The 25,317-nt window shown below is 37.3% G+C and overlaps 1 protein-coding gene across 1 annotated transcript; it reads right to left on the reverse strand.

Moving 5' to 3' along the window:
* Positions 1-9,725: 9,725 nt before the first annotated feature.
* On the reverse strand, positions 9,726-13,569 carry LOC149186601 (coniferin beta-glucosidase-like). Its single transcript, XM_089411064.1, has 13 exons — positions 13,132-13,569; positions 12,932-12,998; positions 12,746-12,804; positions 12,473-12,548; positions 12,298-12,369; positions 12,105-12,192; positions 11,721-11,973; positions 11,532-11,647; positions 11,082-11,302; positions 10,816-10,847; positions 10,469-10,571; positions 10,172-10,280; positions 9,726-10,081 (listed from the first exon to the last, which is right to left on the reverse strand). The coding sequence occupies exons 1-13, from the start codon at positions 13,264-13,266 to the stop codon at positions 9,844-9,846; spliced, it is 1,569 nt and encodes a 522-aa protein (XP_089267190.1). The 5' UTR covers positions 13,267-13,569; the 3' UTR covers positions 9,726-9,843.
* Between the last annotated feature and the right edge of the window lie 11,748 nt (positions 13,570-25,317).

The raw sequence follows: 25,317 nt of genomic DNA on the forward strand, positions 1-25,317 counted from the left end.
CATTAGCTTTCTTCTTTCTCAACCAATTCCCAAGACTCTCAAAACAATAAAGGCAAGACCGAGAAGCAAACAAGAAGAAAACTATGGTAAACCAACAAAAATATGACACCACAAACAAGGCGGCATGATCATGAACTAGACATAACAAAACAACAAATCAAGCGCAAGAAAATCACAAAATACCAAAAGCACAAGACTAGAAATAGACACCATGACTCAATCCCCATGGTTCCTAGTGCTTCCAAAGGAAAGCTCAACTTGAGCCTTCTCTAAGATTTTAAGGCAGTCTCTTTTCCATGCAATCCCCTACATGATATTGCCATAAACACATAACTGTCAGTGTCTAAATAAACATAAGAATACACCAGTTACCTTAGCTTTTTGTGTTAAGCACGTTGCTTACAACTAAACACATCCACACCATCTCTCAAGAGACTCCAATTCCCTTGAAAGATCCACCTATAACTATAGACTAGCTAATATACCTGTCAAATACATGTTCAAGCAATAATGTCAACCAATAATGTCAAACAATATTAAGGTTAAGAAGACTTCTTGTATGCAAAGCACTCATTCGTTTGGGATTAGGGTTTCCAAACATAGACAAATGAATTCTTGCCTAATTCCTTTTTTCTACCTTTTTACTTTGTTGGAATCGAGGCTTACTATGTGTTGTCACATCACCCAACAGTTAGTTATATAAAGACATCAACTATTACCTTATCATGCTAATACCAAGCATGTTCCTGCAACTCTCCACACATGTCAACCACACATTCCAAATATCAAGACAATCATATCTATCAATTTGAAATCAACCTTTAACAAGACTAATAATCATGTCATAATCCATATTCAACTCATAGTCATTAAACATAATGCTACAACTATCACCTACAACACTCAAGTACATATCAATTGTATCAACACATATGTATTAGTACAATCATCTTAATACAAGATCATTGAAACACATACTCATATTATGCAATTCATCAAACATTCAACCAACTTGCAAACATACCATGTTAATTAAATCAACTAGACGACATAATAGACGCCAAACACTCAAACACCAAATGGACTTTATAATCAAACATTCAAGCACAAAGTATATGACATAAGCAAATTCATACCTTAATGTATCTCAGGGGAGGTGATATTGCCTACACAATCAATCCAGATTAGCACGATACAACTTCAAAACATATCAACTCAACCCAAAATAAGGTCATGATATCCATAATAGTCACTAGCTAACATGTCCACATCATAAGCTCATAAACATTTATCATTCATACATAATAATCACATCTGCACAGTTTGTCTAGATTAGCACAACACAATGTCACAAATAAGTCAACTCATATCTAAATGTCATAACCCGAACCATCTACACATGCCAATCCAATTTAGCATGATACATATAACATCAAGATCTTAATATAATACCCCTAATCATCAAGTTACTATCATATAACAACAACAAGTTATACATCATGCTAATCAACAACATATAACCTAATCATCAAGCTAACTATCATATAACAACAAAAAGTTATATATCATGTTCATCAGCAACATATAACCTAATCATCAAGTTATCTAAAACAACAATAGCATGCATACAACCACATGTTACTATCATTTATGACTATCTGAGACATGTGCATATGACTACACTAATTAACTAGCATCTATCATGTATGTAACCATAACCTAAATAGAATGAAAGTCATACGCATGACCATAATGCATATAACAATCCTTAACCTACATACATGCATGCCCAACATGCAAACCTATATGACATCATGCGCTTGCCCCCAAATTCCATTCTTGCAACTTCACTTTAATGATATGTGTCTCCTGCTCTATCTCATCCAACACATTAGAATCATAACACACCAATATCATCATGATGGCCTAATTTCATATAATGACTTCACAATGCATATTTGACCTACCATACATGCATAACCATAACCATGATAATGCATGCATATATTAACCGACATGCATAAAAATGCATATACACCCATACACTCATGACGACACATACCACAACAACACCATCAACTTTCACATGGTGACATCACTACAACCATGATCAACACCATGCAAATGCAACAAGCACATGGACTACAAGCATAAGGAACACATATGCAATCAACATGAATGCATGACCAACACACAACCCATCCAGTTTGAGGGGTGAACCATGCTCTGATACTACTCTATAACACCCTCGTCCCACATCTACCCAAGCAACCAGAAAACCAAGGTAAACATGTGATGAGAGGCCAATATGATATGATTTGACCTCCTAAGTTATGTTAAGGAAGTTGAATCAATGGAAACACACCATACAAACATTCAACATTAGCCTTAGGACCCTTAGGAACCAATCCAACCTTGCTGCCAACCAACCCTTGGGTCCCACTAAGATTTTGGACCACTTGACCTCTGGACGCTCCCATGCTATGGGCATGCCCACATCTAGAGAGCTCTGGACACTCCCACAATCCTACATGCCTACGTCTAGGGACTATTTCCAGCAGACCTGTGCCAAAGTCCGGGGATTTTAATGCACTTTTCAAGCTTAGAATTCTGACCACTTCCTAGAACTTTTTGTAACTTACGGAATCCATTAAACACATGATGACAAGACTAATAAACCAATAACTAACTCTAGGACTAGGCTTGACCATCCCCAACTGAGACTGACATTCTGTCAAATACTTGGCATATATGTAATCTACATGTGTAAATAACAAATCTACGCATAGGGGTCTTAACATGAGGCATTGTTTCCTTATCACTTTAGTTGCAGTTTCATCCATTAGGCCATAGATACATTATTCATTCATATACAAGTAAAAACATGATGAGAGCCATACATAGCCACTACCATAAAACATATACATAACCAGCATAATAGAAACATAAATACCAATGAAATCACAACCATATAATCCACATATAAACCAGTATAATACTCATAGAAATACAAGGATAAATAACCTCATATTGATGATGAAAAACCCAAACTGGGGATGGGACTACCACGTTCTACCCGACCATAGGATGGCTGAGCCAAATCTCTCTTCAACCATTCACCCTCGTGCCATATTCTAAACATGAATGTCGAATCTCATAGAACACAACAATCCAAAGACCATCTAGGGTTTCTAGAGGCCATCCACCTCAACCCATCACACAGTGATTCCACCTCACGATTGGACATCACAAAACCATCATCATATTGGTCTCTACCCAAGCCTTCTATGGCTCTAGAATGTTTGTTCCAACCCAACTTCCAGGAATAGTGATTCAACCCATGACTGATGTCGAGCTCCAAAGCGTTTGTCCAACCAAGGCTCCAAGACTAGTAACTCAACCCACTGCTGTTGCTGGGCTCCAGAGCATTTTTCCAACCAAGGCTCTAGGACTAGTAAATCAACCCACCAAGCGCTCCATAGCATTTGTCCAACCAAGGATCCAGGACTAGAAACTCAACCCAAGTTGTTATAGGGCTTCCAAAGTGTTTGTCCAACTAAGGCTCTAGGACTAATAACTCAACCCAAGCCGTTATAGGGCTCCAGAGCGTTTGTCCAACCAAGGCTCCAAGAACTAGTAACTCAACCCAAGCTAAGGAAACATGAGAATCAACAAAAAAAAAAAAGGAAATAAACCCATAATCTCCATGGTTATCTAAGAAATGGAAAGGCTAAGCAAATCCACTGTCAATCTAGGCAAGCCTCCATGCCAGTGACAGATCATGACCAATAAACCACATGCATATACCATGCATGCCAAAAATAGTGACGAAAACATACATGAAACTCGATACCTGCAAGTAAAACCCGTTGTATTTGTTGATCCCCATGTCCTCTTGCACTTTCCTGCTCTTCCTTTTCCTTCTTGCTCCAAAATCCAAGTATGCCACACTCCTCCAAGAGTGCTCCAAGAAAACTCTAAGTATCCAAGAGTATGAGAGAGAGAGAGAGAATAGAGAGAGAGCTCCAAAACTGAACCGACCAACCTTACATTGACCAAGCCTACCCACAGATCCTCATAATACTTTTTATTAATGAGGCCTCTATTTTCTTCAATTTCCATTATTTTCCTTCAATTTCCTCCTCACATCCAACCTGTGACCTTTCACCTTCCTTTTCTCTTAATTTCCTTTATTTTCATAAATAATATACCAACTAATGCCTCATGCCTTTCCAAAGCCTTAGCCATTTCCTTTGCCAATTTCCTCAGCCATAATAAACTGAATGAACACCCACTAGGATGTTCTTCCCACCATTCAGCTTGAAATACACATCCCATCAACCATAGTCTTATATATTTTACATGGATGTTTAACCAGCGTTGTTACATGGCGCTTCATCTCCTAGGGTTAGTGTTTTGGATGTTTAGGTTTTTCCATTATTTCTAAAAAATAAATAGGCCCCTGATCCTCATTGTAACAATATTCAGAAGGCATATAACCACCACATCTCTTCTCAGAGATAAGCTACCATCACCTGAGCTAGTTTATTTCCATTTTGCACGTAAACAATTTTTAGTACAATGTTATTAATGAATTGAAGTTTTGTTTTCATTGTATCTCTATGTTTTCTATTTATATTTGTATTTCATTTCATTCCTTCATAAATGTGGATCACTCTTACCTCCCTCTAGTGAAAGTCTATTACACATTACAATTGGTGTTTCATAGTATCATCTTATTTGTTGATTTCAAAGGTTATGTGCATACCCACTTATGTTATCCATTGCAACTAAGGAAAACCTTAATTTATGGTGATTGGGACGATACTCGAGATGGGGCTCCTACTCCAAATGGTGTGAGGTCTAATTAGGACTTCACATCAGGTAGGCCCACATGGTTGACATATTTCTAGCACCGTCAATAGGTCCCCACATTTTGAATCCTTGTCAAGAAATATTATAATTATGTTTTCAATATAGCTCAAGTCAATTCCTTGTTTACAAGGAGTTAACCAAACTCATTTACATTTATAATATAGTACAAATATATCTATTTGTGACCATTTTAGACATATGTTAAGTGATGTGAGATCATGATGTGTCTTATGTATATACTTCTATATGTATTAACATTAAAGTTATATATTCCAAATATAGATATACAAGTTTATGTTAATAATATGTATTTTAGAGTATATGATTTAGCATTCGTATATGATTTTCTGAACTGATATGTATATAATCCCCATAGGGATGTGGTTATTATGTTCATACTTATGTACACATATTAATGAACTAACCTATAGTTTATGACGTTGTGGGAGCCTAGTGACAATAGTAATTAGGGTATCAAACTTTTATCGTGTGATATGGTCCTTTTATGTTACTTAGTGAGTGTATCATGCAAGATACATGGGGATATCCTAAGCAAGTTAATGATATGGACTTAAGGAAAGGGTGTTCCAGTGTGTTCGGGGGATAAGAAACCCAATTCCTATGATGTGAGTATGCTAGGATATTATAGTTTGTTGAATGATAAAAACCCCTAGGATTGGTAGAGTTTTTCATTAAGTATCTTCCAAGGGTTGTGGGATAAAAAAATTGGAGAATTGAGGTCCTATTTTTCGCTAGAAAAATGAGATCGATAACTAATATCCTTGCTATAAGATAAGAATAAATGGACATTTTCTAGTTATTTCTCCATTTGAATAGAGGATCCATGCCATGGAAAGCATAAATGTGACAACATAATTGAAAAGTAGTTGTTCAGCTCATTTTAGAATCTCGGACTAATGGTACATGTGTCTTTGCTTTGTGGTTATACAAATAAACACAGACATTGTGTGAGAAGTATAAATGCAAGATATTAATTAGACAACCTAGCAATAAATACCAAGTCCTTTCTTCTTACAAAGTAGATTTTAGATAGAGATATAGGAGAGTACTAAGAAATGTCTACCCTTGTAGCCTAGGTAGGAAGGGAAAGTGAAACAATGAAAAGTTTATATTAGGTACTAGACTCTTTTATGTGTAAACTAAGATACTTTCTTGAAAATGCAAAAGATGGAGTTGGCCTACAAGAGAAAAAGGTACTACATACCATACAGATAAGAATAAAAATTAAAAAAACCCATAGGATTGCAAACTGATATATATCGATTTTAACCCTATTGGTTTTGTAATTCATATTCTTATTTCTCAATTAGGTCTAGCCTAGGGGATTGATAGGAGTGTTATCCTCCCAGTCTAGGATCATTTCCCACAAGCATGTTGAATCAATTTCTACATTAAAACCAAAGTCATAGGGTTCATCAAATTTTACCCTGAAACTTTGAAATTTGTCGAAGCTCAACCAAAAGATCAAATTGTTTAAGTTCGGTTCATGAAATTCATTGATTTTAACATGAGTTATCCAATTCTAGAAAGTTTCTCTAGTTCTTGGTATCAATTTTCCAATCATATGGCATATCTCTTTAGAATCCTACAATTAATGATACAATATTTGACTTTATTCAATGCAAATAGACATCGCCAAGGTCTTTCCCTCTGAACAACCTACTAACTCTAGCCTATGCATTTCTTTACTTGCCAACAACTTGCTAACTCTGGGATTTCATTCCATGTATTAAGTTTCCTTCTATGTTGGTTGGTCTATCTAATTGTAGTATGTAACCTTGTCATTTGGGTTATACATTTCCCTTTGTGGTGTGTATTCATTCACATCTTGACCATAGATGATTTATATGAAATTTTCATTCATTAGTATAATGCATTAGTAGTAACTTAGTAATGAATTTCCTCTTTTCATCAAACTTTATTTTCATTTATATGGAAATTGGAAGTTTCATTTTTAAAAATTTTACAAATTGTAATTTTTTTGTGTACAACTGATCCATTTCACATATTCATTGATCTAATCGATGATAGCTAATTTTAGAATGCAACTATTTCATGAATCCATTGCTTATGCACAAATAATTGAAATCTAGGTTTTAGAATAGTTTTGCAAGCAAATATTTGTTTGTTGCACCATCATGCATGTTCTTTGATTTGTTGTGGCCATTTCATGAGATTTTTGACAAGTGAGTCTTTTTCTAGAGTTGTGAATCATCTGCTTTGATTCATTAGTATTCAAAATATGTAGAGATCCGTATGTATCTCTAATTAGCATGATCACAAGTTTGCCCTTTGTGAAATGTCAAGGTTTTTTATGTCAAGTTCACTCTTTGCTCATACTTATTTCTTTGTTTGTTTTTCTTTTTCTTTTTATGTAGCTCTCTTTACACTATATGAAATTGGGAGTCCAAATTTTCTAAACCCTTGTACACTATAAAATATTTTAACCTTGTAGCTCATCATTTCATATAATTCACAAACATTTCACCTGGCTACTCATTTGTTGGTTTCAATTTAATTTTTCTAAGAAATATTTCTTGGTCCACCAATTCTTGCAATCTTAGGTATGAGTCTAAGATAACCATAGTTGATTTAAAATGATTTATTGTTGCATTTTTTGTGTAGAGAAAAGATTATTATTTAAACTTGGATGCACAATTCTTGAAAAGGTTTAAAAAATATATTCTAAAATTCAAGTTTCTTACTTATCATGTCATATGTGTGTATGTTATCATATATTTAAAATTGTTTTTGCATTGTTCCATAGGGATGTGCCCCCTACACTTCCCACGTCCTCAAAAGGAGGGAGAATGTTCAGAAAAACATTTTACCACCCTGCATTTTGTGAAACTAAGTGAAATACACAAGAGAATGTTTTTCCAATGTACGGACATGTTTCAAAAAATTGGAGACTTCTAGGCAACATGCACCCCTATGGCCCCCAACCTCCCCTTCCCAGTTACCGCATCTGCCAAACCTGTCCCCTGAGAAAAAAAATATAAATATAAATATATATAAAAAATAAAAATAATATCCATTACATAATGATGAGTTGTTATGTTTGGATTTTTTTTCTTAATAATTTTATATATGGGGTTCCTTACACTATCCCCTCATCCTCATGAATTTACCTAAAATTTTAGGGGTTTCTCTAGACATCCCTATGTCTATTTCCTCTCTCTCACACTTACATCTTAGGAACTTGGTGGAAAACTATGTCTTTGCATTTCTTTTATACCATATGAAGAAATGTATGAAATTTAAATGTTTTATATAATAATAATAAATGTTATATTCAAATTAAAAAAAATTACAACTATTGTTTTGGCATACAACATTAAGATTTAAGCATAAAATTAAATCAAAGTTTAAAGTAGAACATCATATGAAAATTTCTAGACTTGAAAGGTAGGACACCAAATTCCAACCATGCATAAAATGACATTGTTTAATAACAAGATATCATTTTATTTTTATAAACCATGAATATACTAAAATTTTCTACATTTGAAAAGGACATCAAATTTCAACCATGCATAAAATGACCTTGTTTAAGAACAAGATATCATTTTAGTTTTGTATTCTAGGAATATACTAAAGCTTTAGGAAGCCTGATAAAATAGCTGTATACACTAAAGGATTATTGAAGAACTTGAAAAGGGTGACTAAAGAATTTGAGAAGGAACAATTGTGTACATTAAGAGATCAACTAAAGAATTAAAGTTTGAACATTAGATGAAATGAGTATTTAAATTAGAACTTCTCGTAAAAAAATTCTTCACTTGTTAAGTAGGCTATCAAATTTCAACCCTACATAGAATGACCTTGTTTTATAATAGAATACCATTTTAGTTTTCTAACCGAGGAACATATTAAGGTTCTTAGGAAGCTTATAAAACAATTGTGTGCTTTAAGAGATCCTTGAAAATTTTGAGAAGGACAAAAAGAGCAAGTTGTTCCACATAAATGTCAGTTACTTTTTGGTAATTCCAACATGATAGGAAACATATATGTATAGAATTTCTCTTTTATGGTTTCTTCAATTATTTTAAGGATTAGCTCTCAAAATGACTAAACTATTGTAACAAATTTACTTCAAAAGAATTGAAGAAGAAACACAATAATTCACAAAAATACAATCATAACATACATAAACACATTGAATTGTTTATTCGATCTAGTTCAATGTGAATTTAGACATGGGGGTTTTCGATTAAAGATAAATATACTATTCCATTGAGACTTCAAGCCAACAACAACTTAACTCCACATTCTATTCTAGGAAAAAATCTTGTTGGAGAGAATCTCTCATATCCGACTAAGATTCAACAACCTCCACAATAATAGACAAGGCATATATGTGTAGATAATGAGGAATACTCATTAGGCACACCAACAACAACTATTGAAAAATAATTAGCGAGCACTAGAGTCATATTTTCTAAGAAAACTAAGATTGTCATTCAATATTTCATAATTTAAGCTGCCGTGATTTTGCTTGTGGCAAACATGAAGCACAAAAGCTCATATTTTGAATTATAGGACTTAAAGTATTTTGAACTATACGACTCATAAAGTTTGTTTCAAATATCATTTTAAGACTAGGATGCCTCTAGAATGAAAAAATATAATATTAAACGATTTGTAAGGGTCCAAAGAACAATTTGGGGAGAACTAGTGAAAATTTTAGAAAATACCAATATGGTGATGATGAAGATAATAAAAAAAAACGTCCATGAACACTCATATGATCTATCCTAACTTAGGAAAAATAAAAAAATAATTGAGATTTTTTAATACATGGTTTCCTACCATAAACAGCATATATTAAATGCTATAAAAGCATTCTTGGAAGTGAATATAAACATAAATATCAAATTAGTACGAGAAAATCATGCCTAAAATATACCGCATTGTTTTCATAAAATTGAGTTTCAATTCTTGGTCCTATGAGACGTTCATAGGAGTGTAGGTGTTGAGTAAAATTTGAGATTCAAGTATTGATTCCCTGCTTTCCCGCCTCTGCAGAAAATTCTTGTACCAATGAGCAGATAGTTTGGGATAACGCTTCAAATTGTCATTAAATTCCACATAATGAAGACCAAAACGCCAAGTGTAACCACTCAAAACTTCAAAGTCATCTAGCAAAGTCCATATAAAGTATCCACGGATGTCTGACCCATTCCTGCCACAATGAATAAACGTTTTATGTCTGAGAGATATTCATCATTTCACAAATTCCTTGATTTCATCATATGTTTCAGAAATGGTATACCTTGTTGCTGCAAGCACATACTGAAGGACCTCTTGATGGAGTTCCACCCTGAATTGGTCATTCAAAGCCTCAGAAAGGGGAATAGAAGAATTATTAGGCTCTGAAAATCCTGTCCAGACATGAAAACTGATATTGTAAGTCCAGAACAGATAATTAGATGGTCAATGATCAAAACGTGTAGCACCAATCTGCGTATATTTTCTTGAACCTGCATAAATCTTAAGTGTACAGAGAGCTCTCATTGAGGACCTGAAAACCTAACTTGTGGTAGAGGAATAACATAAGAAGAGTGCCCACCATTTTCAAGCACAATAATAGGAATATTATGGGAACGGTCCTCAATATATTCAAGCACTGCCTGCATGCTTTGTGGTACAACTGGCATACCCAAAAATGATCTCTGCCACAAATTTCAGGATGATGTAAATATTTTTTTTGTCAAGATATAAACATACTTAGAACATAATGTTAAAAATTTATTAAAATTTAGTCGAATTTTTGGATTGTATTTGTCTCTCAGTTTAGAATTATGTTTTTAAACTAAGGCATAGTTTAAATCCAAAATTTCTATCAACGCTCCTGCTAAAAAGAAAAAGAAAACATGTGATTATAATAGGACATGTGATTCTTCAAAATCTTCTTACATCGACGCTGATGGGAATTCCATCTCGTTCCACTGCATTCATCAAGTAGTACAGAACAGCCATAAAATGTTCTTAATACCAATGTTCTTGCAATGTATCACTTTTGAATTTAAAAAAACATAAAACTCCAACGGATCAAAACCATTTTCCTTTATGATTTCAAGACAGTAATGTTATTCTTCATAAATTTAAGGAGGCCAAGTTGAAAGGCTGTTAGAAGATGAGATTTATTGAGTTAAATCTATTTGTGAGAATGACTCTCGTACCTGCCATTCCAATGGACATATCTTGAGCATAGTCTCTTGACATAAGTTCACCTTTTCTTGGAACATCAAAACAATACATGGTAAAATAGTGATTGACACCAATGAAGTCCAATGACCCTTGTAACTTTTGAGTCTGTTCCTTTGTAAATGAAGGTAACCGAGAACCCACTATATTCCTCATACTCCCTGGATAGTCTCCAGAAACAAATGGATCTAAAAGCCTGGGTTTTGGAAAAAGAAATTAATTCATGTTGGTTGTCTGCCGTCAACCAAACAAAAGTACACCTATTTGCATCCACTTCAACAATATAGCTGTTAATTATTTGAATCACTACGAAAACCCCAACTGAAAAAGAGGAGAAATAAAATTGGTGAGACTGCTCAATGGCACTGAAGCTTCTGGTTGAAGCATAAGTTAACTTGAAATACACTGTTAAAGAAGTCACTCACCAGCCCACCATAAAATCATTTGCTCTTTGAGTAGCAGCCACATCTGTGGATTTATTGGTAAGAGGTATCATCCAATTTACTAAAATTACTAATCCAATCCAGCCCTTCTGCTTTGCCTGCATTCATCAAGAAATTTAGAAAATCTCATAGAATGAATGGAGATGAACATAGATCAGAAAGGAAAACAACCTGATAGGTTTTCCTGTACAGCTCCACAGCAGCTATATGTGATAGCAAAACATGGTGACCAACAATATAAGGCTCAACAGTTGAGTTTCCAGCAGTACAATTTCCAAATGGTTGGGAGCATCGTTGAGGTGGGAAAAACCCTTGATCATATCCTGCAGTGGGAAATATATTGGGCTCATTGAAAGTGGACCAATATTTCACTCGATCACCAAACTCTCTGAAACACACATCTGCATAACCTTTAAAATCCTCCCTGCATAAGATCGAAGTAGATTAGAGAACTCTGCTTCTCTAACCATAAGATTATTGATGCACCAATAAATGGTTGCTTTGACTTGAGTGTCAACCCGCATGGGAAGAAAATCAAGAACAGGAGATGTTTACACAATCTGTGGATTTAAGAAACCTCCATAGGAATCTTCCAGAGCTTGGGGCAGATCAAAGTGGTACAATGTAACATGTGGTTGAATGCCTGAGACATGCATTGTGTCACAAATAACAGTTTTGAGGATGATAGTCACAAGAATAAAATCAAAATAGAGAGACAAGTTTGTCAAGAAATAAAACAAGAGCCTACCATGGGACAAAAGCTCATTTATGAGGTTATTATAGTACTCGACGCCTTTTGGGTTGATGGGTCCTTCACCATCTGCATCAATACATGTGAAATAGTTATTTCCTACCATTGTCTATTGAGTGTTTACTAAATTCTCAGGATTAAGCATGTGGTCAGAGCTTAAACAGAAATATACCAGGAATAAGCCTGGGCCATGAGATTGAAAGTCTATAGGCATCTACTCCCATCGCAGACATTAGATCAATATCTTCCTTCAAAACCCACATGAAATTTTGCATCAGGTTGATACCGAAATCATCTAGGAGTTTAACTATTGATACATTAGTATGAAAACAACAACAATGGGGTTGGACATGCACAAAAAGCTTGAGGATGGCTTACAAGTAGCCACTGTATATAGGTTTGTGCTAGTCACATCTATTGTTCTTAGATTTGCAGATAATAATACCTTGTAACGATGGTATTGATCAACAGCTACATCTCCATTACTTCCATCCGGAATAGTCCCTGACAATACAATTGAAAAACAAACAACAGCTCACTTCCAGTCTTGGCCTTGAAATTCCCAAAGTAAAGTATGGAACTGGGTAGAATGCAAATGAAGGGATGAATGAAGATATGTGATGAAACAGACCTTCCCTGTGAGTGAAAGTGTCAAAGATGCTTGGCTTCCGACCATCTACTGCTGCAGCTCCTTCATACTGCAGAAATCCAATTGTGGATTTTTCACATTAACATCCCACAGTATGAATTGGGAGATGGGCATATCTTTCCCATAATCATTGAATGAATGAATGTATACATAAATATATGAATGATGAAGCAGAAAGAGACCTGGTAAGCAGAGGAACCAACACCAAAAATGAAGTCTGGAGGAAAGTCGTTTCGAGAGAGGTGTTGTGTAGAGGCAGAAACGATAGACAGACTCACCAGGATCAGCAGTTCTATAATCGAACCTACCATTCTCATGTCTGCTAAAATAGTATTGATTGATTGAAGATTGTAAGCTTAAGCTTAAGTACAGACAAGAACATTGAGAATGAAATTGAGGATGAAATATACTAATGTAACCAGCTCAACATTGGTGAGATCGGAAATTGGTTCATCTTTGACCTCGATTTCAGAAGTAGAAATTGGTTCATATTCGACATCAGTTCGAGAAGTGAGAAGTAGAAATTGGTTCATCTTTGACATCAGTTCCAGAAGTGAGACGTGGTCACATTCAGAAAGGCTAATTGCACTGAGAGGTTCACGAGTTTACCGCTGGTTTTAACTTTTTCTTCAAGGAAGTCAAACCATTATTTTATTTCCATCGAAATCTTTGGTATGTCAGAAGGGTAGAAGTTTTGTAAGGGGTGGAGTCCTGTGGGAGTGTTTTCAAATTTCTGGACTCTTATTAAGTTGTAAATGTCTAGAGTTTTGACTTTTACTAATTTCATGGGTATAATAAATTATAAATTCCCTTCCATATTTGTAATGTAATCTTAAATCTAAAAAATTCTCTCGAAAAAAAATTCTCATGCCAATTCTCATTAACAGAGTAATTGCAGTTTTTTAATTGAATCAGAAAATTCAGTTAAGTGAATTATTTTAAATCAATTTATATTTATTTTAACTCCAGATCTATTAAGTACGGAGAAAGATCAAATATTTTGAGATAAAAGTGATTGTTTATAAATGAGATTTTTTGAAAAGTTTTTTTATTGATTTTCTGATCTAATTTGTTCTACCAAGAATCCAGAGGGATCAAATGTTTTGCGCTAAAGCCTAAAAGTGATTGTCTACAAGTGAGACATTTTGAAAAGTTTCCCGGGATCTAATTTGTTTAGAATCGGGTAGGATTCATTGACATCACAAGTTTGACGGGTGAACTCTTCACAATCAAAGTGCCCCAAAGGTTTTTGAGGGTGCCAAATCCATATATGCAGTAAAAAATCAGTTTAAACAACATAAATCAAGATTTCACCACAATTTTTTTTTGGAAACTCCAAAAAGTCTCACATATACATAACTTCGAGGTAAAAGAGATTTGATACCTCTCAAACCCTAGATAAATATTGAATTAAGATAAATCTAGACTTAGTATAGTGGAAACGCTATAATACACTTATTCTAAAATAAAACTAAATAACAATAAAAATTAACATTTTGTTATTACTTTTTCCCCGGATGCGGGTGGCGGGACGGCAACAATGGGCATGCCACATGCTATGCATGGGCTGCCCCGTGTAGACAATACGGCCTCCATATGAAGGCCGTCAACCAGCACCTGAACCCACTGCTGCGTTTAATGGAGTTAATGGTGAGGGCGGTAGGTTTATGGGGCTGTACAGGGCACTTAATGCGCGCCTGTATCGAGAGCATGAGGCAGAGCATAACAAGAGCAATGGAGGGTGCAGGGAATGTATGTCGGGCGAATTTGGGGAAAGAAGGAATTGCAGAGAGCCGAGGCGGTGGCAGCTCCATCCACTTCATCGTCGGGTGTCTGGTGGTTACTATCGCTGCCATAGCCTCTCTGGTTGCTGGTCCTGTAGCCGGAAGCACTTGGCTCAATTGCTGGGTGAGAACCGGAATTGGTCCACCTTGCCACCAAGGAACGGGTCTCAGAGAGGAAATTGGGCACCAGAGAAAGATTTGGGAGGTAATTGGTTCAGTCTTCGACTCCAAGCTCACCTGCACACACACAAGAGCAGAATCAGTTTCACCATGGCTAAACTCCGTCAGCGACAGCCGTGTAGAAGAGGTCCAGCTAGAGGCTCTTCCTCGCGAGCTCCAGCAGTGGATGAACATCACCACTGTTGTTGCTGCTACTGCCATCGAAGAGCCAAAGCCACTCCACTTCCAATCAGCCAGTTTTTGGAGGTTGGAAGTGCTGAAGAGGACAAATCAGAACTTCCCTCCTTTGGCTCAGTGGTTTTCACATTGCCGAGGGCTGAGAGCTTCCCAGGGCTCAGTGCCCACATCTCAATTATGTTCACCAGAACTCTGGAAGGAAATGGGGAATCTGCCCCTCAAGACCCGCAGAAGAAGCAAGCGGAGGGCAAAGGCAAAGAAATTGTCCATGGATTACCGGAGGCAGGGGAACATAGCTCCGCTTTGGAGCCACCAGCGTCTGAGGCTGGTCAGCATGAATCGTTTCCTCCGATGGGGCCTGCTCCTCAGGGTATTGATGACGAGACATGGCGCAAGATGTGGAAGGGTAAACCAGAGGGAGAAGGCTGGGCGTACATCGTGGAGGACAACAGCCTTGCCGAAGAAGCTGATGCCTTCTTCGCGTCCCTTCCTTCTTCCTCAACACATCGAGAGGATCAAAATTGACACGGGTAATTCTCTCTTGCGCTTTCGTTTTGATGGCTGGAAGTGGTTGCCTACCTATTCGCCTGCTGTAATTTTGTTTGGAAGCTGGTCGGGTCTCATTTTCAATGGGTCAATTCTCAATTTCAATTTTGTCGGGTTGCTCAATCAATCCCATCTGGTAATTCGCCCCTGGTTATTAAGTCAATCCCATCTGGCAATTCGCCCCTGCGTGGGCAGTAATGTTTTTGAATCCTCCTCCTGAGGCTCCAATGGGAGCCCGCTGATGTTTATTTCTGGTTCTGCTTATATGGTCTGGTGCTGCCCCTGCGTGGGAGCGTTATATCAGTGCTTGGTCTGTTTTGTTTTGTGAAGGCTTTCCCGGAGAGGGAGACCTCAGAATTTTGTTTTTGGTTCCCAGCGAGCTATCAGAAGCCCTGGAAGACTCGCCTCACAGTTTGTAATTTTCACTTGTACAGTTAATATATGAATTAGATAGCTTTTACGGAGAAAAAAAAAACATTTTGTTATTACTTTTTAACATTTGTTTAGTTAATAATTAGTTGTTTATATTAATATAAATATAAATATTATAAATATAATATAATATTTAATATTATAAATATAATATAATATTTAATATTATAGTTTATTATATTATTAATATTATAATTAATTGAGAAAAAATATACCAAGTAGCAATATGAAGCTATACCCTGATATTATAATTATTTAATATTAATATAAATATAAATATTATTAATATAACATAATAATAATATTAATATTATGTAATTTTAAAAATCTTAAAATATCACAATCAAAATAGGCGTACAATACTGAAACTATAGATATATTTTATATATTTTGGAAAAGTATTTTTGAAAAAATCATTTAAAAATACCTCAAATATTTAAGATTCTAAAATATCTGCACCATGTTGAAATCCTTGGCAGCTGTAAATACTTTCCAACTATATTTTTAAAAGGTAATTGTCAAAATCAAAATAAAAGGTAATAGTGTAAGATACCACATACATTGTACAACGAATTAAAAGCTTGGAAAAATATGTTGACTTTAGTAACGTGGATGAGAAATGGAGCCATTAAATAGGTTGGACATCTTATAGGAAAGGCATGAGCAAATGACTGATAAATTAGTATATATTTATCACTGACTTGCCATATAGAATGGCCAAATACTTCTATTTGAGAGAATTTTTAATTCACTAGGTTTCTATTAATGGCATATAGAATGGACAAATATTTTTATTTTTTTTTGGCTTCACATAGGTTTTTATTTAGTGCAATTAGTTTGGAATGTTGCTATGTTTTTGGACATAATACCATATAGTTATACATGTATAATTCCATATATATATTAATTAGTAAAAGTTTTTTTTTTTAATTGTATTTTTATATGTATTTAAAGTGGAAAAGAGTTTAATGTTATGATTGGTTAGTTTAATTTATGTTTTACAAAATTCAATTATAAGTCTCTATATATAACAATAAATAAAAAAATAATTAGCAAACTGTGTGGAGTTATTATTGAGATTGAAATTAAATAATTAATAGTGTGAGGAGTGCAGGCTGTCAAGAAAATCCTCCAGAAATTGGAGATTTTGGCAGGGACATTGTGAAGATTAGAGTAGCGAAATGGAAAGCTAAGTAAAAATTTTAGATTTTGAAGAATCCAACACTCAAGTGAAATTCTCAAAATTTTGATGTTGTGAGAAAATGATGGAAATCTTCCAAAAAGATATGCTTCAAAATATAATAACAGAAAGAAATAAAGCTGAAATGTGATTCATACTAAAACAAACTAATAAAACATCGTAAAATCAAATAGGAAAATATAATATTAATATTTATCCAAAGGACATTGATTTTCAAAGGTTTGCACTTACCTCAATTTGTTTGTGTACATAGTTTTGAGGTCCTGCAACTACTTTTTACCTACTCCCACTTATTCATGTGCACACACAAATTCAATAATTATGTGATTAAGAGATTGATTGTATGTTTTATATTTATACATTTACTTTTGATGTTGAAGCCGACATTAAATTGAGATTTTTTTAGTTATTATTATTAGTTATAATACAACTAACATTAAAAAATGTTGACATACAGTCTTTCTTACATTACGTCTAATGCATACACATCTCCACCATACTCGGTTGTAGAGCACCCCTCAATGCAATTATTAAAATCATATGTGTGTGTGTGTGTGTGTGTGTACATGAAGTTATTTGATATTGCTGCTAGTTATTATTAATCATAGGTTCAACTCTCTTCGATTCCCTTGGGGCGAGGTGATTCAGATTTAAACAGGAACCAACAAATTACAGAGATAACCATAAACACAGAGATGCAACAGAAATAATACTTCATTTCATTAACGTAAAATAATGAAATATGCTTACAAACATAAATGGAAATAAACCAGCTAGGGTGATGATAGCTTATCTTTGAGAAGAGATGTGGCGGCTACATGTCTCTAAACTATCTTACAATGAGGCTCAAGGGACTTTTTATTATTGAACAATAAGAGCAAACCCTAAATAACCAAAACCCTAAACCGAGGAGATGTAACACTAAGAGTTTATGGGCCCCGTTGGGGTGAGTTGGACAGCCAACTTCTCGGGGTTGTGACTTGGTCATATTATCTCCATTTGACGCGCATGATAACCCGTTGGAAAGATCTCTCTGAGGACTATGACGGAAAAGACGGTTTTAAACAAAAATTTATTGGTGGTAGATTTCCAAAAAAACGTCGTTTAGGGCCTCAAAACGGCTTCGGAAGTTTAGGACCTGAAAATTTGCTAAAAATAGTAAACTATGCTATAATTAAGGAAACTGAAAAACTGAAAGAAACAATGGTGGGGGTCCAAGTGGAATTGGCGAGTGGCCACCAATATCCACCTGGATCCTTCCTCCCCCCTTAGGAAGCAATAGTCCCCATTGCGTTGAGTTCCTCCATGAGATGAAGAAACTTTTGCTGAACTTGGTCCCTGGTGAGCCACTTGCCTTGGTGAAGGAGTTGGCTTGCTTTGACAACTCGATACAGTTGGATATTCTATTGGCGAGTGTGCTTAATCTGTGTGTCCATGATTCGATCAGTTGCAGTTTGTTCCATGCAATCTGGATTTAACTCTGTGGGTGTGAGTTGTTCTACAATGTCTAATGTGTCTAGTAATGGTGGAAAGTTTGGTCGAAGGCGATCCACATTGAACACTGGGTGCAGACCAAGGAATGGGGGAATGCTGAGCTCAAATGCATTGTCTCCCACAGCCTTGGTAATGGTGTAAGGACCATATCGGAGTGGTCTGAGTTTTCGATAGGCTCCGGTAAGGCATTCCTTTTGCAAATGCAACCAGACTTTGTCGCCCACCCGAAACTTGTGCGGCACTCGATGTTGATCTTGTTGTTGCTTGTAATTGGAATTTTATTTCTCCAGAATTTCATGGACCTACTGGCGAATATGTTTGATGTGCTCAATGAAGTTGTTTGCCTTATCTGTTTCGGACTGGACATGAGCCGAATCTACATGAGTAGTTGCAAATGGCATGGCCACATCAATGGGACATAGTGGCTAGAATCCCAAGCCCACTTGAAAAGGGTTATGGCCAGTCGAGCTGTGGAGAGCTTGGTTATAGCTGTGCTGAACATAGGGGAGGCTCTCATCCCATGTGCATGGATTCTTTGAGTTGTACATGCACAGAATGTGTACGATCATCTTGTTGACAACCTCTGTCTGGCCATCAGTTTGAGGATGGAAGGCCGTGGACTTAGTGAGTTTGGTGTCCAACATCGACTAGAGACTGGACCAAAATGTACCAAGGAACCTGCTGTCCTGATCTGAGATGATAGACTGTGGGATCCCAAAGTGTACCCACACTCGTTCAAAGAAGAGTTTAACAGTAGCTTCGGTTGTGATATTCTTCTTGCAGGCCTCCATAATGGCCATCTTCAAGAACCTATTGACGACCACAAAAACACATTCATTTCCATGCTTAGTGGAAGGAAGGCCTAACATGTAATCCATGGAGATGGATTCCCAAGGTTAACTAGGGGTAGGCAGCGGGGTATAGAGGCCTTGATTCTTGATGGTTGGTTTGGTAATGGCACAGGCAGTGCATGATCTGATGTACTTCCCGACATCCTGTCGAAGATTCGGCCAATAGAAATACTTTTGTAGTACTGCCACCATTTTCTCGACCCCGAAATGCCCAATAGCCTGACTGTAGTGTGCTTCCCAAATCATCTTGGCACGCTCACTTGAAGGAACACAAAGGTGACCCAGGTGGCATAACAGGGCATCCTGGAGGTGAAAATCTGGAACACGCTAACCCTCCAAGAGTGTCTGGTATGTGTGGCCGAATTCTTGGTCGCTTTTGTAGAGAAGTGGCCAATCAGAACTCTCGTGCCCACAAGAGTTGAGCACGGTGGTTAACGCCATGATCGGTGGTCGACTGAGGCAATCTGCAACATTATTGGTGCTGCCCTTCTTATACTTGATATTCAAATGGAACTGTTGTAGGTATGTAGTCCACTTCTAATGGCGATCATTCTGCAATTTCCCTTAGGTCTGTACGAACTGCAAGGGTCAGTGGTCTGTGTCGATGATCGTTTCCTTCCCCAAAATGTAATGCTTCCATTGTTGGCAGGTCTGCATAATGGAATACATCTCTTTGCCATAAGTGGTATACTTCCAGATTGTGTCTGAAAGTGTCTCACTGTGATATGCCACTAGATTCTCGTGTTGAGTAAGGACTGCCCTAATAGCATAGTCAGAGGCATTTTTCTCGACCTCAAATGGTTGTTTCAAGTCTGGTAATGCGAGCACTAGTGCAGAGCAGAGGTGATCTTTCAACTATGTGAATGCCTTCTGTTGAGATTCAGACCAAAAGAATTTTTGTTTCACTCCTCCCTTGGTGACTTGAGTCAAGGGCCAAGTGATATGAGAAAATCCCAACACAAACCTGCGGTAGAAGTTGGAAAGACCTAGAAAGTTGCAGAGCTTTGTCAGAGTGGCTGGAGATGGCCAATCCCGAATGACTTGGATCTTGGATGGATCCACATGCACCCCCTGTTCATCAATAATGTATCCCAAATACTGAACCTGAGTCATTCCAAAAGTGCATTTCTCCAAATTGGCACATAACTTGTGTTTCTACAGTGTTTGGAGAACTTGTCAGATGTGGTGGAGGTGCTCTTCCCAACTCTGGCTGAAGATTAGGATGTCATCCAAGTATACCACTAAAAATGAGTTGGTGAATGGCCGCAAGATGTCATCCATTAGCCTCGTGAAGGTTGCATGAGAATTCGTCAATCCGAAAGGCATAACCAACCATTCGAAAAGGCCCTCCTTGGCTTTGAAGGAAATCTTCCACACATCAGAGGATTTGATTAGTACCTGGTGGCATCTTGACTTCAAATCGATCTTGCTTAAATATTTTGCCCCCCTTTATTTGGTCCAGGAGGTCATCAATCCATGGGATTGGGTACCTATTACGGACAATGATCTTGTTCAACACCCGGTAGTCAATACAGAGTCTCCAAGTCCCATCCTTCTTCTGTACCAACACGATTGGGCTCCCACAGGGCGATGAAATCAGACAGATGTGACCTTTCTACAACAGCTCCTGAATCTACCTCTTGATTTCATTGTTCTCCAGAATGGAGCACCGATAGATTGGTCCATTGGGCAGTGGTGTGCCTAGGGTCAGATTGATGGAGTGCTTGACCTGACAGTGCAGAGGAACCCCTGCGGGGGAGGTGAAGATATCCTCGTACTCCTCCATGACCTTGTCCATCTGTAGTTGTTGTGCAGAGGGGCCATGTTTGGAGGTCATGGCCACCATCTTCTTCTTTCCTTGAGGGCGTATCATCAGGAAAACAAATTTCCCAGTTTTGGAAATGAGCTTACTGCATTGTTTCAAAGTAACAAGAGATGGCGGTAGTACCTTTGGTATCCTATACAACTTATTTCCCAAAGTAACAATAACAACATGGGGCCTTTATTCATACACAACATGTCGCTCACACAAGTATGGTTGTCCTAATAATACATCACAAACTTCAAGGGGAGCAATGTCACACAATACCTCATCCGTGAAGGACTTGATGTTGTATGGAAGGCGACACTGTTGGCTCATGCGAAGATCTCATCCTTGGTGAATCCTCCCAATGGTATACGGTTGTGGATTTGTTGTGGTCGGTAAGCCCAACTGCTTCATGACCTCTGCCGAAATGAGGTTCTTTTGTCTCCCACTGTCGACAATGAACTGTAATGGGGAGCCCTTTACCCACATTTGGGAGTGGAAGAGACGCTCCTCCTCCTCTGGATCTTCGAGTTCCTCCTTCTGGATCTTTGTGGTGGCAATGGTGGCGTTGGGCTCCGCATCGATAATTTGCTTTCCTTTTTCATTCCCCTTGTTGGGTTCTAACTAAGAGTCTGAACATGCATCTAATTCTGAAACCTTTAGCTCGGCCACCAGTGATTGCTTGGATTGACACTCACTTGTGTTGTGAGTGGAGCTCTTATGGAACTCACACCACTTTCCTATGTCCTTTTTCGGCTTCACAACACTATTCCTTGCTTGCAGCTTTGGTGGGTTGTCTTGGGTCGCCCCACCTTGGCTTTGTCCTTTGTTTTGTGGTTTGGGGGCACATTTCCCTTGCTTCAGTTTTGCAGATCCAAAGTCTTGCTTCTTCTGTTTAAAATTTTTCTCGACCTTGATGGCATATCGGTATGCCATGCCGAGCAAGGAGATGTTCATGAATTCTATTTCTTCCTAGATGTACTTGTGCAGGAAGTCGCGATATTTGAGTACCAAATGTTGCTCTGGATCCTTGATACCCAACTTTGTGCGAATGGTATGGAAAATATTGGTAAGCTCTAGCACGTCTTGGTACCTTCCCTGTCGCAACGTGGTCCACTTTATGTATTGATCCTCATAGCTTCCAACAGGGTAGTACTTCTCCTTGATGGCATCCCAGAATGAATTCTAAATGGGTGCGGCTGAAAATAGTGAGCTTGTACTTTCATCCTTATGCTTACAGTAGGTTTCCCACTAGTCCTTGACGTGGGGGGTTGCTTTGAGAAGAGAAAAGATAATATTTTCCTGACTGGAAAAATCATGAACAGAAAAATAACCCTCTAGCAGATTTAACCATTTATCGACGACATCTGGGTCTATCTGACCCTTGAATATGGGGATTTCAAAATTAACTTGTACCTTAAACGGTGTGGCATTTCCAGAGTAGATGTTGGAAGCCGATGCATCGCCCCTCGGTAGTCATTGAAGGATCTGGGCAAAGTTGTCCATCATCGCATTCCTTTGTTGCTCGAGGGCTTCTTTGAGCAAGATTTTGATAGGATCTCCTGCCCCCTCATCTTTCTTTTCATCCGCCATGGGAGGCCGTCGGGATTTGCAAGGCTGGTCTTACCAAGGTTCGATCAGTTCAAGCCCTAACTCCTTATATCCCGACCTCGTTGGGGACATGCAAAGAAAAACAAAGAAAAAAAAAGCAGATCGCTCTAATACCACTAAACTGGATTTAAACAAGAATGCAACAAACTACATAGATAACCATAAACATAGAGATGCAGTGGAAATAATACTTCATTTCATTAATGTAAAATATTGAAATATGCTTACAAATATAAATGGAAATAAACCAGCTAGGGCGATGGTAGCTTATCTCTGAGAAGAGATGTGGTAGCTACATGCCTCTGAATTGTCTTATAATGAGGCTCAAGGGCCTTTTTATTATTAAACAATAAGAGCAAACCCTAAACAAAAAAAAACGCTAACTTGAGGAGATGTAACACCAAGAGCTTATGGGCCTCATTGGGGTGAGTTGGACAACCAACTTCCTGGGGTCATGACATGGTCATATTATCTCCATTTGACGTGCATGATAACCCATTGGAAATATCTCTCTGAGGACTACGACAAAAAAGACAATTTTAGATAAAAAATCGCTGGCGATAGATTTCCAAAAAAACGCCGTTTAGGGCCTCAGAATGCCTCTAGAAGTTTAGGACCCGAAAAACTACTAAAAATAGTAAACTGTGCTACAATTAAGGAAACTAAAAAACTAAAAGAAGCAATGGTGGGGGTCTAAGTGGAATTGGCGGGTGGCCACCAATATCTACTTCGATCACGAGGCCTCATAATCAAGGTCAACAATTTACCTGGTTTACCATCCACAAAATGTGGGGAAGTATTATGAGATTTCTTGGGCTTTCATTCCAAGTAATATATATATATATATATATATATATATATATACTTTGGATCAGATGAGGTGGGATTATTTAGGGGCGTCATCATGTCGCGCAATCATTGTTGTTGAGACACCCCCTTCAATTCTTAATTTTTAAGCATGTAGTCAACTCCAAACATTTATGATATCAGGTGGAAGGTGTTAATACTCATGCTAGATATTTTGATGTTAAGGTTTCCTGTATAAGGGCTTGTCTAAATCATGTCCAAATGGTGGTGGTCATTACTCCTACCCCATCATTTTCAAAGCAAGCCAAGCTCTATGCACACATTACCCTCTAGCTTTGATGCAATTTCTAGCTATTTTTATTCTAGAAAATGAAGAACTTATGGTTTCCTCCTTGCTTTTAAATATTTCACTCTATTCTTTCTTATTCTCAGTGTTTGTCACAATTTCTCTCCATGAGTGAAGGGGAGCATCCTCAAAGGTGGTTGTTTCCCTATGATTTCCTTATTTGAAAGATTTATCTTGTTGGATGCCTCAGCTCTAGTGCTTTGTAGATTCTAGAATGGTGAGACAACAAGCTTGTGTTCATCATGGAAATGATATTTGAGGGGAGCAAAGGGGTTCTTGTGCTCATTTAAGGGTCGAACCTCAATTCGGGCATTTGCGAAACAAATTCCTGAGATGGTGTATGAAGAGATTTAGGAGTTGGATTTAACTATAGTAGTGGATCAAGCTTGCACATTCGACTCTATAGATATCTCAAATTGGGCTCCATATTAGGCACACTTGAGCAATATAGAATCCCTTCCTCCTTACATTGCGCTATATTGGAAAATAAAATTGTTGTTAGGGAAGGTCATGGTGGAATCGAATGAAGTTGAAGAGGTGGATTGGCACAGAGGTGATCCAGGTCTGGGTGTGAAGAAGGACCCTTCCAAGACCTTTTACTTTCATGATGTGTTAAAATTAATTTTCCAAGAAGAGTAACATAACAATCATCACCACATGAAAACAAAAGCCGTTGATAATGGAGTTCATCCAGGAGGGACTACGTCTCCGGGTCCCGGTGTCAAGATGGTGTAGGTCGCTGCATTAAGTGCTATCAATAATGGTGATGTACACAAGAGACGATGTCTCGATCGTACAAGGAAGAATTCCCTCACGCAGGAGTGGCTCTAAGAGATGTTCCACTACTAGAACTCTCAATCAAAAGACTCCTATCAGTATGACACAAAAACATGCATGGTGTGCATCCCGCCAACATGGCACAAAAGGGATGTCAAAAGCAAAACACATGCATGAGGACAACACGAGTATCCTAGCAACATACAACAAGGGACCTCAAAACATAACATGAAGAGTTATGATAGGGAGTACATCATATGAAAGATTCGGCATAACATGAAGCAAGGAATCATAACAACATGAAATAAACAAGATCTTGCATCAACATCAATCATGGATCTAATATCTATTTTGC

This window comes from Pinus tabuliformis, chromosome 3_1 (assembly GCF_031772625.1).
Source record: "Pinus tabuliformis cultivar Carrire ecotype Pingquan chromosome 3_1, CPIR1, whole genome shotgun sequence".
In the NCBI taxonomy this organism is placed as follows: Eukaryota; Viridiplantae; Streptophyta; class Pinopsida; order Pinales; family Pinaceae; genus Pinus; species Pinus tabuliformis.

Coding starts and splice junctions, on each gene's coding strand:
- LOC149186601 (XM_089411064.1), bottom strand. CDS start 13,266: ATGAGAATGGTAGGTTCGATTATAGAACTGCTGATCCTGGTGAGTCTG. Junction 11,974..12,104: donor TTCTTAAATCCACAGATTGT/GTAAACATCTCC, acceptor GATCTTATGCAG/GGAGGATTTTAAAGGTTATG. Junction 10,848..11,081: donor TATGTCCATTGGAATGGCAG/GTACGAGAGTCA, acceptor TGATGAATGCAG/TGGAACGAGATGGAATTCCC.